Source organism: Nannobrachium achirus, assembly GCF_963921795.1.
Source record: "Nannobrachium achirus genome assembly, chromosome: 5".
Taxonomy (NCBI): domain Eukaryota; kingdom Metazoa; phylum Chordata; class Actinopteri; order Myctophiformes; family Myctophidae; genus Nannobrachium; species Nannobrachium achirus.
The window spans coordinates 71,711,663-71,728,194 of record NC_137814.1 but is presented as its reverse complement, the minus strand read 5'-3'; the positions used below and the strand labels follow the sequence as shown (position 1 = coordinate 71,728,194).

General features: G+C 40.8%; 1 protein-coding gene across 1 annotated transcript in view; it reads left to right on the top strand.

Moving 5' to 3' along the window:
- Positions 1-4,850: 4,850 nt before the first annotated feature.
- The window catches only part of LOC308285289 (protogenin B-like), a gene marked incomplete at both ends in the record, with an annotated part of 48,706 nt that continues 37,024 nt past the window's right edge, over positions 4,851-16,532 (top strand). Inside the window, 3 exons of the mRNA XM_080726005.1 lie at positions 4,851-4,935; positions 11,265-11,270; positions 12,939-13,250. Of these exons, the coding sequence (XP_080582131.1) occupies positions 4,851-4,935; positions 11,265-11,270; positions 12,939-13,250 (403 nt within the window). The remainder of the gene's footprint in view (positions 4,936-11,264; positions 11,271-12,938; positions 13,251-16,532) is intronic.

Sequence of the window (16,532 nt, the reverse complement as noted above, 5' to 3'; positions counted from 1 at the left end):
TGGAAGATATTGATGACGCAGAGTGGAAACAGGCATGTGTAAAAGCACAAAAACAGACAATTAATACAAGGTTTAAATTACTCCAATATAAATGGTTACAATAATGAGAATGTACATAACCCCTGTCAAATTACATCATAGTATGTCCGCAAATATCACAGATGTCTGTACTAAGTGTTCAACTGAGAAAGGTACATGTGGGAGTGTTCTAAGATGCACATTTTCTGGAATGAAGTCATGAAGTGTCTGTCAGGAATCTTTAAAACCACAGTTCCACTAAGTGCTAAACTCTGTATACTTGGAATCTATCCGAAGAACTTAATACAGCCAGCAAAACTAACAAAAATCTTAGATTTTGGTCTTCTTCAAGCCAGAAGGGTGGTGGCATTATGCTGGAAAAACGTTGATGCCCCCACGTTGAGAATGTGGCATCGAGAACTCATGAACTCTATTGGGCTGGAGAGACAGACTTATATTTGGGGGTAGACAGAGCGACTTCGAACAGCTTTGGGAGGTATATGGGTGCTGTGGAGACAACTGAAAATGGTATTTCATTCTTTTTTTTTTTTTTTTTTGGAAACAAGGTGACTTTTAACTCACTGAACGCCATAAACGTCTTATACGTCTTTGGACCTCGGTGCCATAAACGTCTTTTACGTCTTTTTAATTAATCAAAAGTTTTATCATTTTTTCATAATTGTAATTTCAAAAAAATCGCTCTAGAAGTTGGCCATATGCCTCCGTGACCTGAGCGATACGGCCGATTTGACTGTAGCACCAGTGTAACACAGTCCGGCGGAAAATCGGTATAGCCGAAGATTGGTTCCGGCCGTTTAAATGTTATCTAAAACGTTCGTTTATACACTTTCCCGTGCATCCCTGACGAACTATAAGTACTCAAAAAACGCAGAAAATTCTCAGGATTCCAGCGGTGCCATCCATTCTTCTCTACCTATCCTTGATCGCGATCGCCAGGGTTCCGAAGTGTTATAGCATGCTAGCTAAAAGGCCTGGCCAAAATGTAAACAACAGGCCCAAACCAAAAAAAAGATGGACGTCTTCTTCCTTCTTCTGTTAGTTGATCAGATAGTAGGAGACCACCCTCTGGTGGTTTTCAAATGGTATTGCACTCCAGATTGCACACAGGGCCCATCACAGCACACACATATGATGATGATCAAGACATCTTACACATGTTCTATTGAAGCCCAAATCTAATGATAGGATATATATATATAAATATACATGTTTTCCTTTGTAAGAGGGGTAGTGTGGCTTTCGATAGAAGCATAGATTTATATATGTAATTTAAGTACAAAATATGATTTTGGCCCCCATAAAAAGGCAAAATTAAGCAAAATGGCTGGCACCAGTTTTGTAGATTTTGAATAAAGGGTGGCATTCACTGAGTTAATGGGCATGTGCAGGGGGTAGACTGTGTGTGTGGGGGTGAGTGAATGGGTCTGAGTGTATGTATTGTGATATGTGAGAAAAAAAATCAATAAACATAAATGCGTCTGTTCTATCTGGTCATTTCTGCACTTTAGTCAGGCGGAAATTCTGAAAAAAGGCCTTCTATAAGCAGGTTAGAGGCATTTGGGGGTAAAAGTGGGGAACCAGGCCATTTTACACAATTCAGGGGTGCAGAATCTGAAAAACCTGGTTACCAATCAAAATGTTGAGTTTTTGACCTTCTAATTTGCAAAGTGGCTACCGAATTGTACATTTTGAACTATTTATTCAAGCAATATTTCTCTTTCAAAAAACTTTTCATCATTTTATCATATAATCAGGGTTTTGCGAACACCCAGGACAGTTTTTGAGTTGCTTGATTCAGTTTATATTTATATATTTGATATTCATTTTATCAGACACGCCCCCTTCCTATACAAACCCATTGTAACTTCAAACTCCATTTTAACCATGATAGATTTAATGAAAACACCCGTCCTTTTTCCTGGTGACTCCTGACGCCCTCCTAATACGTGAGCAGGTCGTTTTCTTTCGATAACTACTTTCATTTCTTTTTAATAATTTATTTTTTGTATTTATTTATTTTTCATTTTCCCAAATAATTATTAAAAAGAAAAAAAAAGTAAATCGAAAAAACACTGCCTGTTCGTGTATTAAGAGGGCGTCAGGAGTCACCAGAAAAAAAGGATGGGTGTTTTCATTGAATCTATCATTGTTAAAATGTCTTTATATTTAAGTGAAATATCCATTTAAAAAAAAAATGTAATCATGATAGATTCAATGAAAACACCCATCTTTTTTTCTGGTGACTCCTGATGCCCTTCTAATACACGAACAGGCAGTGTTCTTTCGATAACCTTTTTAGTTTATTTTCTATAATTATTTGGGAAAATGAAAGAAATAAAATACAATTAAGATCGTATTAAAGATAAATGAAAAATGTTATTGACAAAACATAACCTGCTCACGTATTAATAGGAGCACTAGCCCTTACCCGTTCAAAGATATGAGCTCTGAAATGATGTGCACCCCCCCCCCCCCCCCGCCCGCCTGCACACACACACACACACACACACACACTCCCCCCCCCCCCCCCGTGTGTGTGTGTGTGTGGGTTTGTGTGTGATTGTGCATGGCCTGAACAACAGCGCCCCTCCCTTAACATGTGTGGTCACAAAAGGTACTGTAGGCTAAATAGATATAGATACACCATAAAAATGCTAATATACAGCATATGATTTGTGAAAGTGACAAACGGGCTTCACAGTTATGTTAGGTGTGTTCATATGCTATTGGTGATGCGATTTCAGATCAATTGCTCCAGCCACTGAGGAGAAACGCTGTGACAGACAGACACTCACTCAGACACTCACTCAGACAGACATTTGGAAAATTATATGTTTGATATCAGGAGTCACCAGAAAAAAGGACGGGTGTTCTCATTAAATCTATGATGGTTAAAATGGAGTTTGAAGTTACAATGGGTTTGTATAGGAAGGGGGCGTGTCTGATAAAATGAATATCAGATATCTAAATCTAAACTGAATCAAACAACTCAAAACTTGTCCTGGGTGTTCCCAAAAGCTTGATTAGACGATAAAATTACTAAAGGTTTTTTGAAAGTGAAATATCCCTTGAAGAAATAGTTTAAAATTGACAATTCTGCAGCTATTTTGTTATGCAAATTAGAAGGTCAAAAACTCTTTTACCCCAAAATGCCTCTAACAATCACATTTTTCAGAAATTCCACTAGACTACTTCCAACAATCATGTCTCCGGTGGTGTAAAAAGTACTCTGATGTTTTACTTAAAGAGGCGGTGCAATAGTTTTGTACTTTTTGTTTTTCATTTGTCTAGGAGGTTAACAGTACTTCATTAAACCCCCTGGTGTGGTTGTTATGAGCAATTATGTATTCCCTTTGTATTAGTTTTTTCCATCTTTAAGTAAAAGTATCAATATAGCAATGTAGAAAGACTCTGTTACAAGTAAAAGTCCAGAATTCAAAATTCACTTGAGTAAAAGTACAAAAGTATTGGCATCAAAACATACTTAAAGTACCAAAAGTAAGCGATGCCACGCGTTGTGAGCTTGTAGATCTGCTATTTTCAAATAGTCCATGTATAAAATAGGGCTAAAGTGATTAATGTATGTTTTATAATATTATAATTAGCCCTATTCACAGCCCGCCCACTCAGAAATTTTCTCAGCAACTTCCTGGTGCTGACGTCAGTTTAGAAAGGGAAACTATAACAGAAATAGCTGGACTTAAAGCCACCAAATCATTATTTCGAACGGTAAAGTAAATTATAATGCTTTGTGCCTTTTGTGTTCTTGATCATGCTAGCCGTATTTTATACTTTACTATTCGGAAATTGCATTAAATTTGCGATTTCTGTGTTAACTCTATAGGCTTATAGTAGGGTTTTCCCCTTCAAAACTGACTTCAGCACCAGGGGGATGCTAAGTGGGCGGGCTGTGAATAGGGCTAATTGATATCTGTAAAGTAACTAGCATCTAACGTTTTCAAATAAATGTAGTGGAGTAAAAGTACAATATGTGGATCTAGAATGTAGGGGAGTAGAAGTAAAAGTATACAGTAAAGTACCTCAAAACTGTACTTAAATACAGTACTTAAGTAAAAGTAGTAACTTTACACCAATGTTCGTTTCTGCACTTCCAACAATCCTGTCTCACACCGTGACAATTTCATCACCATATACGTTCATTGCGACCGTTAGGTCGCAGTTACTATCAAAACCTCGACCAGCTGTCTGTCAGTATGTCAGTCTGTCACATGTCACACGTCACACTTTTGCCCTGCTCATATCTCCGCAATCAATTCTCACATAGCCCTAGCCCTCTTCTAGCGCCACCATGAGGCCGATTCTTGCAAAACACATTTTTGGACACTGCTCTTACAAAGTTTGACCTAAAATCATGCAAATCGATAAACACTTGGTCTACACTCATGTCTTCAACATGGATCTGTCCCATATAGCGCCACCATCAGGCCGATTCTTTCAAACACATTTTTGGACACTGCTCCTACAGATTTTGCCCTAAAATCATGCAAATTGGTACACCGTATGTCTACACTCATCTCATCAACATGGATCTCTCCCATATAGTGCCACCATTTTTTCAAACACATTTTTGGACACTGCTCCTACACATTTTGCTCTCAAATCACGCTGCGACCTGACGGTCGCTTATATCCCGATTAGGGAGTCTTACTTTGTATTTTAAAAGTAAAAAGTGTTTAATTATAGCTGCATAAAAGGTAATTATTCACCACACATGCGTTGATATTTCTTTATGCAAAAGAAAATCCATCCTCGTCTGAGCAGAAGGTCAAAGGTCGCTCAGGCTGTCCGGCATGACCCCTGGGGGTCACCTGCTGGACAGTCTGACCAATCAGAGATCAGAGTGTTTGCATCCTCTGACCAATCAGAGCACAGCATGTTGGTTTTTCCCATGATATTCATGACATGCTAATGACCTTTAACCTATTGATCACATGACCTCCTTCTGACCTTCATCACTCCTCTTCCTCACTCACTCACGCACGCACACACACACACGCACGCACGCACGCACGCACGCACGCACGCACGCACGCACGCACGCACGCACGCACGCACGCACGCACACACACACACACACACACACACACACACACACACACACACACACACACACACTGATACAAAGACTGACCTGTTCATATGAAAATAATGCTTCTTGTGCAAACACATATATTATTTTATATCTTAAAATAATTAAATAATGCTTATTGTAAACTAAGGCCTGTTTTGTGTTCACAATAAGCATAAGCATTACATAAGTCATTACAGTGAAATAATGCTTTGAACACAGTGGTTCTCAACAGTGGCGTCAGTTCAGAAACAGCTAAGGTATGGCAACATGACTGGTGTCTTGCACGCGCGTGCAAGACACCAGTCATGTTGCCATGTGCAGAGCACTAAACTTGGCATGTTAGTAAACGTGCCACAATTAACAATAATGCATAGCACCTGTGAAGCTGACCTGCGGAACCTGGGAATATACCATTCTGTCAAGATGGGGAGAATAAAAGTAGAACAGATAGACAAAGAGACATTCATGGATTTATATTTAAAAGTAACTCTTATTTTCCCCCCTGGACCCAGGGTATGGCAGCTGCATACCCCTGCCATACCCTATTGACGCCCCTGCAGAGTTAAAGCTACGTATGTGCTATTTTCCAAAAATCTTGAAATCAATGTGAAATGTTTTGAATATCTTTGAAACATTTAAACAACAACAAATCTTGCATGGGTTCCCTGAGGCACACGTTATTTTCGGATGGGTGTCCGATGGGGGTCCTTGGCCAAATATATACACTAGGTCCTTGACATGAAGAAGTTTGAGACCCACCTAGAGCAGTGGTTCCCAAACATTTTAGCCTGTGACCCAAAAGATGAAATTACACATTTGCCCGGGACCCCAAACTAGTGAAAACAGCAGATACAAGCTCACAACGTGCCGCTCCACGCCGCGTTCTGAGCTTGTAGCTGGCTATTTTCACTACATCTTAAACATAAAACATTTGTGGAATGGAATTTCTTCGATTTTTAGTTGATTTCTTCATGAAATTACAGAAAATAATTATTGAATTGTGTTTATAATTCATGAAAAAAGAAAAATAGCTTTTTTTTTTTATGTAGAAAACCAAAAATGAAGGGACCCACAAAAATGTGTCCACGACCCACACATGGGTCCCGACCCAGTGTTTGGGAACCAATGACGTAGATGAATATCCTGCAAATAAGGAAGAGACATAAGGAAATATCTAGTGCAGGGGTCTTCAACAGGGGGTCCGGGACCCCTAGGGGGTCCTCAGAGTTACTACAGGGGGTCCTCCAAATCTTTGTGTGATAGACACCTTTTATCTCCTTTTTTATATTAACCACCTGAACCCTAGCATTCATATTCTGAGAACATTAGCCCAAAATAGCATGATCTACAAGCTCACAAGCGCGAGGCGTTGTGAACTTGTAGATCGGCTATTTTCGGCAAAGAGGTTTGGAGTAGAGGGGAAAAAAGAGCAGACTAGTACAGAGTGAAAAGGTCACGTTTATTAAGTATTGACGGTTCAAGTGGTTAAATATCTGAAAACACAAATTGATTGTACTGATGATTGTGCTGTCAAACGATGAAACTATATGGAATCTACGAAAACTAAGGTTGTGGGGGTCCCTGCTTCATCTCTCTCTCAGCTAAGGGGTCCTTGGCCTGAAAACGTTGAAGACCCCTGATCTAGAGAATAGTGTGTGAAAATGTCATTAAATAAGCAGATCATTGCCCTTGGTTTCCAGCCTTAACTATAATATAGGGTCCCAGTTGATTAAATCAATAGTTATAAGGGGCTAATCAATATGTAATGAATCAATATTTAATTATACTCTGAGCTGAATAACTAGATTGGACGTCCTTTTGGAAAACCAACACATTATGTCCCTCGTACGATTAAAGCAGGGGTGTCAATTGGGTATGGCAGGGGTATGCAGCTGCCATACCCTGGGTCCAGGGGAAAAAATAAAAGTTACTTTTAAATATAAATCCATGAATGTCTCTTTGTCTGTTCTGGTTATTATGTTGTTAAATTACAGTAACATAACTACAAATGCAAAATGTTACAAAATGGTCACTTTAACAAGGTAGCCTATTATAATTATATTCTCCACACTTGTATTCTCCCCATCTTGACAAAATGGTATATTCCCAGGTTCCGCAGGTCAGCTGCAATGCATTATTGTTAAGTGTAGCACATTTACTAACATGCCAAGTTTAGCTGAACTTGAACAACTGTTCCAGGCTGCCATATACAGCCCAAGAAACCGTAGATACCCGTGTAAAAAACTGACAAACTTCTTTTTTTTTTCAGACATTGTGAAAATAGCCGATCTACATGCTCACAACGCCGCGAGGCGTTGTGAGCATGTAGATCGGCTATTTTAGAAAGAAAGAAGAATAGAACCGTGTTATACAAAATGTAATGCCTCTTTTCCATGAGGACTCCCATCTTTGCCATACCCTAGGTTTTGCTGAACTGACGCCACTGGTTATGTCCCTCGTACGATTAAAGACAATGTGGGACAAAAAAGATGGCTAAAACTAAGACCATAAATATGTTGTCAATTTTGTCCCCAAATAAAAACTAGACTTAAATGTTCTAGGGATGGACTAGCGGAGAAGAGATCCAGTAGAACAAAAGGACAAGTCATTTTATGTTTGGTTGCGCTCTGAAAATAGCAGATCTACAAGCTCACCACGATCTACGAGCTCCATCTATAAGCTCACTCGTTGTGACGCGTTGTGAGCTTAGATCGTCTATTTTCCGCATGCAACCAAGAGTAAACAGTGGCGTCAAGAAGCTAAGGTATGGCAACATGACTGGTGTCTTGCCAGTCATGTTGTCATACCTTAGCAAAAGCATGATACATTTATTTTAAGAATTCTATTTTTTCCCCCGTTTCTACGGTTTCTTGGGCTGGATATGGCAGCCTGGAATGGTTGTTCAAGTGCAGCTAAACTTGGCATGTTAGTAAACATGCCACAATTAACAATAATGCATTGCACCTATGCAGCTGACTTGCGGAACCTGGGAATATAGGCTACCATTTTGTCAAGATGGGGAGAATACAGTGTGGAGAATATAATTATAATACCTTGTTAAAGTGAGCATTTTGTTACATTTTGCGTTTGTAGTTATTTGACTGTAATTTAACAACATAATAACCCGCACAGATAGACAAAGAGACATTCATGGATTTATATTTAAAAGTAGCCTTTATTTCCCCCCCTGGACCCAAGGTATGGCAGCTGCATACCCCTGCCATACCCAATTGACGCCCCTGAGAGTCAAATCAGCCATTACGACTAATCTTATATTTATTCGACTAAAAACTAGACTAAAACTTAAACCTTTTGGACGCCTAAAGTGTGACTAACTCTAAATGAAATTGCATTCCAAAGATGTGACTGAAATGCATCCACATTTGCTGTCAAAATGAACACTGGTTTTGTGTGTTTTTTTCTGTGTCATCCGACATTACGGGGTAGGGGAGGGGGAGGGGCTTCATCTGACTTCACAGCTGGGGGGGGGGGGGGGGGGGGGCTCATTGTGCTTTGAATGAGGGTCATTGTCAGCCGGCCGATCAATAAGTGAATTAATTTATGAGCAGCTGACTGAAGCCATCGATATGTGTTCATTCATTCATTCATCCAGGGGTCTTCAACGTTTTCAGGCCAAGGACCCCTTAGTTGAGAGAGAGATGAACCAGGGACCCCCACAACCTGTTCAGAGATTCCATAGAGTTTCATCGTTTGACAGCACAATCATCAGTGTATTTTGGATTCATGTCAATTTGTGTTTTCAGATATTTAACCACTTGAACCGTCAATACTTAATAAACTTGACCTTTCACTCTGTACTTAGTCTGCTCTTTTTCCCCTCTACACCAAACCTCTTTGCTGAAAATAGCCGATCTACAAGCTCACTGAGTTTGTAGATCTGCTCTTTTTGGCTAAAGTTCTCAGGATATGGAGGCTAGGGTTCAAGTGGTTAATATAAAAAAGGAGGAGAAAATAAAACGGTTTCTATCACACAAAGATTTGGAGGACCCCCTGTAGTAACTCTGAGGACCCCCTGGGGGTCCCGGACCCCTGTTGAAGACCACTGCATTAATTAATTCATTCAATCATTCATGCATTCATTCTTTCTCTTTATTACAACTGTCTGATATCCATTCTCTGTTCAATATTTATGTGTAAGGACGCTGGAACCACATTAAGCTATACTAATAGGAAACCATATTTGTAAGTCACATAATGTGTTTTTAAAAGTGTTTTTTTTTTTATTATTATGGTTTCAAAACATTTTCAAAAAAACATGTTCAAAACACTTTTAAAAAAGCAACAAAAATAATCATTGTGAATTTAAGAAGCAAAATAGCACAAAATCTCAAGATTACAATTTTACATTTTTTCATGTTTTCACCTGGGGTGTCTCACCTTAAGTAAAAGTATCAATACTGCAATACAGAAATACTCTGTTAGGCTGCACCCACACACATTGGTGGGGAATCCACTCTCATAGGTACTTTGGTGTGGGTGCAGCCTCACAAGTAAAAGTCTGGAATTCAAAATGTACTTGTGTCTGTCTCTCTCGCTCCAAAAAAGTATAAAGGTGTTGGCATGAAAATGTACTACCAAAAGTAAAAGTACAAAATGTTTGAAAGTAGCAGTTTTACAAGCTTATAACGCGTCGCGATGCATACCTATTTTATACCTAGGCTTCAAATAGCCTAGTTATACAATAGGGCTAAAGTGGTTAATGTATGTTTTATAATAATATTATAATTTATATCCACAAAGTAACTATAGTAACTAAAGTTTTCAAATAAATGTAATGGAGTAAAAGTACAATATTTGGATCTGAGATGTAGTGGAGCATGGGCGTTGAAGTTTCAATATTCAAATGGGTGCCCGTCTTTGACCACGCTCCTTTATACTTTTCGGTAATCATGACATTTTGTGAGAAAACATACATACCTTTACATTGCCAAAGCAAGTGTCAAAAAATAAAATAAAAACTGTTTATAAGGAAGAACAAGGAACATATACAGTATTAGCCTGGAGCCAGCCTGTTCGCTCCGTTCCCCGATTGTTTTATGTCGCTCCACATCATGATGCGAAAGACATAAACAAGAAAAACACGGAAAGAAGCGAACAGGCTGGCTCCAGGCTAATACAGTATAGGCTATAGGATAGTTAGAGGGGGTACAGCATTCTACTCCACTAAAAAGTGGAGTGGAAGTAAAAGTATTGGTACGTTACTTTCCACCCACCACTGAGAGAGAGAGAGAGAGAGAGAGAGAGAGAGAGAGAGAGAGAGAGAGAGAGAGAGAGAGAGAGAGAGAGAGAGGGAGGGGGCATGGTGATGGGGGCGTCCCGTAGAGAGTGAGAGCCTCATTGAATCAGTCCAACATTCATTGAACACAGAGCCTCCGTCCAGAGAGGCTGCATGCACCGGCCCAGGACTCAGAGGAGGAGGAGGGGGATTTATAACACTATCTGGACACAATGACCAAGTTTAAGATGAAAGCAGTGCCTTGGATGTCCTGGATGATTTGTTATGCCTTATGTCTGCCTTTATCAAGTAAGTACCCTCTGATGTTTGTTGTTTGTGTTGTTTAGTTGTGCTGTGCTGTGCTGTGCTGTGCTGTGCTGTGCTGTGCTGTGCTGCAAAAACTGCTTTTCAAGAAAGTAAAGAAATCCTTGTTTGTAGCATATTAGTCTTATTCTTGGTCTTCTCTGTTCTCATTTGAGACACGCATGACTGAACAGGTCATTTTGACCTTTTTTGAGATTTAGAAATGGAATTAGTTTGCTCAACACTCAAAAATATGTATTTCATATTTACAAAACGTCTCAAATGGTAGAACAAAAAGACTTGGCTTGTATGTTAAGGAAAAGTCATGAGAGTTTCCTGAGCAAACCCAAAGCTCCTAAAAATCTTAAAATCAGGCTCAGTCATGCGAGTGTTGAAGGATTTTGTAGCTAGTCTAAAACATGCTTACCCCATTGGCAGATTTATTTGCCTGATATGAGACCATTTAGGCTAGATTTATTATGTTTTCTTTTGTTTGTTTTGTTTTTTTCTTAATTGAATAAGGGCATTTTTTTGTGTTGTGTTGTGTTGTGTTGTGTTGTGTTGTGTTGTGTTGTGTTGTGTTGTGTTGTGTAGTTGGAGGTGCAGATCAGTTCAGGGTCCCCCAGCTGCACAGTAGCCTATGTTGACCAGGGGTCATCAATGTGTCCGCAGCTCCGGACACATGCACGGACACATTCATCCATGACAAAGACTTGGTCTTGTCCATGGCCAATTTAAGAGTGTTGTGTTTTACACACAGCATTACAATGTTCTTATTTTGACCATACTTAATGTCAAGTCTCCAGGTTTTCTTCAGAATATCTATGATACTGATTTACCACGACACTATGTAGTGGTTCTCAAATGTTTCATTTTCAAGGAACCCCTTACCTCTGAGTGTGTACAAATGGAACCAAATGGTTCCATTTGTTACACTCTCAGAGTTACAGACCTGTTATGGATTCAGAGGGGCTCTTTAACTGAGTGGTTCTCAACCTTTTCAGGCCGCGACCCCCAAAAATAATCCTATTGACCCCCCCCCCCCCCCACCCTGACTAAGAGTTGAGGCATCACATTTTGTATAACACGGTTCTATAGTGAAAATAGCCGATCTACATGCTCACAAAACGCCTGCAGATCGGCTATTTTCACGATTTCTCCCTCTACTATTTGACAATTTGGCCAATGTTTAATTTGCTGTTTTAGAGGTATTATAAAGTCCATAAATTGTCACTTTAGAAATGTGCAATCCCTATACACTTAAACTTTATGTTGTTTACGGTTGAGTGAGAAAACAATGTTGCACATTAAATTTAATCATCTGGGGACACCCCCAAAATAATTTAGGGACCCCCCTGGGGGTCCCGACCCACAGGTTGAGAACCACTGTGGTCATAGCCTATTATTGTCCAGCATGTCCACTCTAAAATCCATGGCAAGAATAGACTTTTGACAAAAACATGTCCACCACAAGCTAGCATGGAGACCCCTGATGTTGAGTCCAGTGTTTAGATGTATAGAACCATAACCCTAATGTTTAGATGTATAGAACCTTAACCCTAATGTTTAGATGTATAGAACCTTAACCCTAATGTTTAGATGTATAGAACCATAGCAGTGGATCTCAAACCTCTTCATGTCAAGGACTCTCAGAGCTTTGGATCAAGGCTTCCTCTATGAATTGAGTCAAAAGGACCCCAACGTAAGCAAGCCATAGTGCTTTCTTGTGGTTTAAATCCTATTAGTAGATAAGATAATTGCTACTAAAGTATTCAATCAGTCAATCAATCAATCAATCATGACTACCATAGATTATCATAGATGCCTTTTATCGACTGTGGCTTTTACTTTCATAGTGCAAATGCATTGTAGATCTGCTATTTTTGAAAAATCGTGAAAATTTGTGCAAGTCTTTGAATATTTCAAATCCTTCTAAGGTTTTTTGACAAACCTATGTTTTTATGTCAGTGGTGCTCAAACTTTTTATGTGAAGGACCCCCAAACTGATATGTATTTGGCCACGGACCCCAATCTCAAAATATTTAGTTCCAGGGACCCCCAAGAAGAAAATAGCAGATCTACAAGCTTGCAGCGCGGCACTCTTTGCCGCGCTGTGAGCTTGTATATCTGCTATTTTTAAAGTATAAAATAACTCCAGGCCCCTCCACCTTGGGCCCTTGTAATCAGCCCCACTTTTCCCCCCCTTGTGACGCCCCTGGACATCATGATAATATAAAACCATCTCATGGATGTTCTCTTCTCCTCCAGGTTGTTTCAGTGACCTGTCCTTCATCACAGAACCCCGGGACGTCGCCGTCCTTCCAAAGAATCCGGTTCTGCTGGACTGCCAGGCCCACGGCCGTCCCCCAATCAGCATCAAGTGGCTCAAAGATGGCGTCCCGCTGGCCGGTAAGGAGGAGGACCGCCGCTGGCGCCTCCTGGCCAACGGCTCGCTGTTCCTGCCCAGCGTCGTCGGGGCAGGCGGTGGAGGGCCCTCCTCCGACCAGGGCTTCTACCAGTGTCTGTCCCAGAACCCCGACGGGGCCATCCTCAGCCAGACAGCACGACTGACCATCACAAGTAAGTACAGTACAGGAAGAGAGGAAACACTTGATTCATGGAATACTTTTATAAAAAGAATATAATGGCAAGCACAATGTAGTACAATTACATTACTCTAGTTTTCAGGCCAAGGACCCCTTAGTTGAGAGAGAGATGAAGCAGGGACCCCCACTGCTTTCCATATAGTTTCGTTGTTTGACAGCACAATCATCAGTGTATTTTGGATTCATGTCAATTTGTGTTTTCAGATATTTAACCACTTGATCCATCATTAACTAATTAACTTGACCTTTCACTCTGTACTTAGTCTGCTCTTTTTCCCCTCTACACCAAACCTCTTTGCAAAAAATAGCCGATCTACAAGCTCACAACGCCTCGCGAGCTTGTAGATCTGCTATCTTTGGCTACAGTTCTCAGAATATGGACACTAGGGTTCAAGTTGTTAATATAAAAAGGATTGGAAGATTTGGAGGAGCCCCTGTAGTGACTCTGAGGACCCCCTAAGGGTCCCGGACGCCCTGTTGAAGACCCCTGCTCTAGTCTGAAAATGAGTCAGGTGACTTTCCTGGGGCCAGTTTGGAATTGCAGCCACCTGTAGGTGTTCTTTTAGAGTGTCTTTAAAAGAAATTAGAGAATTACACTCTTTTATACTTGTTGACAGGAGAACAAATGTAATCTCTTGTTTGTGTCAAATCTGGGTTGCATGTGATTTGTGGTGATACCTCTGGTGTTGTGACTCTGGACATCATTGGCGCTTTTGAAGTAGTTTGACGGGGACATGGGTGTCAAAGAGGTGTAGTGTATCTTGTAGACCAATAGTTTGACAGGTACATGGGTATCTTAGTGGTGTAGTGTATCTTGTAGGCCAGTAGTTTGACAGGTACATGGGTATCTTAGTGGTGTGTATCTTGTAGACCAGTAGTTTGACAGGTACATGGGTATCTTAGTGGTGTAGTGTATCTTGAGGAACAGTAGTTTGACAGGTACTGTACATGGGTAGCTTGGTTTTGTATAGTGTATCTTGTAGACCAGTAGTTTGACAGGTGCATGGGTGTGGGTGTCAGATGTGCAGTGCATCTTGTAGATCAGGCCCTTTGCAGTTTAATGTACTCTGTCGTCCACCCTAAGCCATCAAACAAACAAAAGAAAAGAAAGGTCCGGTGATCTCGGAAAAAGTGAGATGAAGGTTGTCTTTTGTTTGGGGACCCAGAACAGCACAACAAAAGAGTGAAAATCCAAGTCTCTTTTTTTTCCTCTTCAATGCAAGAAGGGTTTGGAAGCCTTCGCTGAGTGGCTAATTCATCTTGGAAACATTTAAAAACAACACATCATGGTTGGCTTCCCTGTTTCTATGATGTAGTGTTTTAGTATTTCCTGTATGAATGAGCCACTCTCTCAATACATGCTAAATGCCTGTGAAACTTTGTTGACAGAAGAGGTGCCACGAGGTTTTGTTCTCGTGTAAAAATGCTGAGAGGCCAGGCCATACAATGTTTCATATCGTCACTGTCGGGCAGAAACCTCGTATCTCCAAGTTTCAAATTTGTAAATTGTTTTGCAAAGCAAAGCCCTGCTTCATCATACAAGGCTGTCTCACAAAAGTAGTGAAAACAGCCGATCTATAAGCACACAACGCCTCGCGGTGCGAGGCGTTGTGTGCTTGTAGATCTGCTGTTTTCACTAGTTTAGTTCATTTTTAAAATGATAAATACAAAACGAAAGGTCTTGGACATAAAAGGTTTCCACCTGACAACGACGATATATATATATTCATTCCTGATGAGTTTATGGATGAAAAGGCAATTCATCACAGATTATCCGTATTTTAACAGGAGGAACAAAGTGCAAAAGGGTTTTAAAAAGGTCCAGCTGTGAGTTTGTGGTCGTGTAGCCTATAGCGTTGTCACACACACACACACACACACACACACACACACACACACACACACACACACACACACACACACACACACACACACACACACACACACACACACTGCTGCCTGCTCGGCCAGGCAGCAGGGAATCTCTCAAAAGGCCAGTATTGTTGGGGGGCTTTTTTTTCTTCACGCTTTTCACTCTTTGTGTGTGTGGAGTTGACCCTGGCTGGCCTTTGAACCTGAGCGGCCGTGGCTGAACACAACACACTGAGCTGTGGTCACTGGACAGCTGTGGCTCCACACACACACACACACACACACACACACACACACACACACACACACACACACACACACACACACACACACACACACACACTTTGCATTGTGACTTTGGGGACAGGGTGCGGGGGGTTGAGGGGTCACGGACAAAGCTGTGACCCCTCCTCCTCAGAGAGAGAGCGGTGTGGGGGCGTGAGAACCTACTGCTCCTCTTCTCATCAGCGGTGGGTTCTCAACCAGCGGTCTGGGGACCCCCCAGTGGTCCTTGAGGGGGCAGTGGTTCTCAAACTGGACCCCAAAATTATTGTGAGGGGGGGTCCTCAGATGATTAACTTGATGTGCAAGTGCAACATTGTTTTCTCACTCAACAGTAAACAAACCAACATACAGTTTAAGTGTATAGAAGGTATCGGTACATTTCTAAAGTGACAATTTAAGGACTTTTTTAATACTTCTAAAATGTCAAATTAAATATTGGCCAATTTGTCAAATATTAGAGGCAATCATTGTGAAAATAGCCGATCTACATGCTCACAACACCTCGCAACGCGAGGCGTTGTGAGCATGTAGATCTGCTATTTTCACAATAGAACCGTGTTATACAAAATGTCTCAACTCTTCTCGTCAAGCTCGTCAGGATGGGGGGAGGGGGGGGGATATGATTATTTTGGGTATCACAGCCTGAAAAGGTTGAGAACCACTGACTTACAGCAGTGGTTCTCAACCAGTGGTCCGGGGACCCCCAGTGGTCCTTGAGGGAGTTCCAGGTGGTCCCCGGCTGAGTGGTGGAGAGTTGGTAACCAAATGGACCCTTATAGATCTATAACTCTTGAGAGTATAAAACGATTTGATAAACATCATTTTAATAATACTTAATTTAAAAGAGGTCTACACAATTAGAGAATGTAGAATAATCGTTATTTTTGATCAATGCAGGCCTGTTCTCTCTCCTATGGCAGTGGTTCTCAACCTGTGGGTTGGGACCCCCAGGAGGGGCGCCAAATAATTTGGGGGGGTCCCCAGATGATGATTAATGTTAAGATTGTTTTCTCACTCAACAAACAGACCAACATAAAGTTTAAGTGTATAGAGGGTATTATGCAAATTTCTAAAGTGACAATTTAAGGACTTTTTAGTA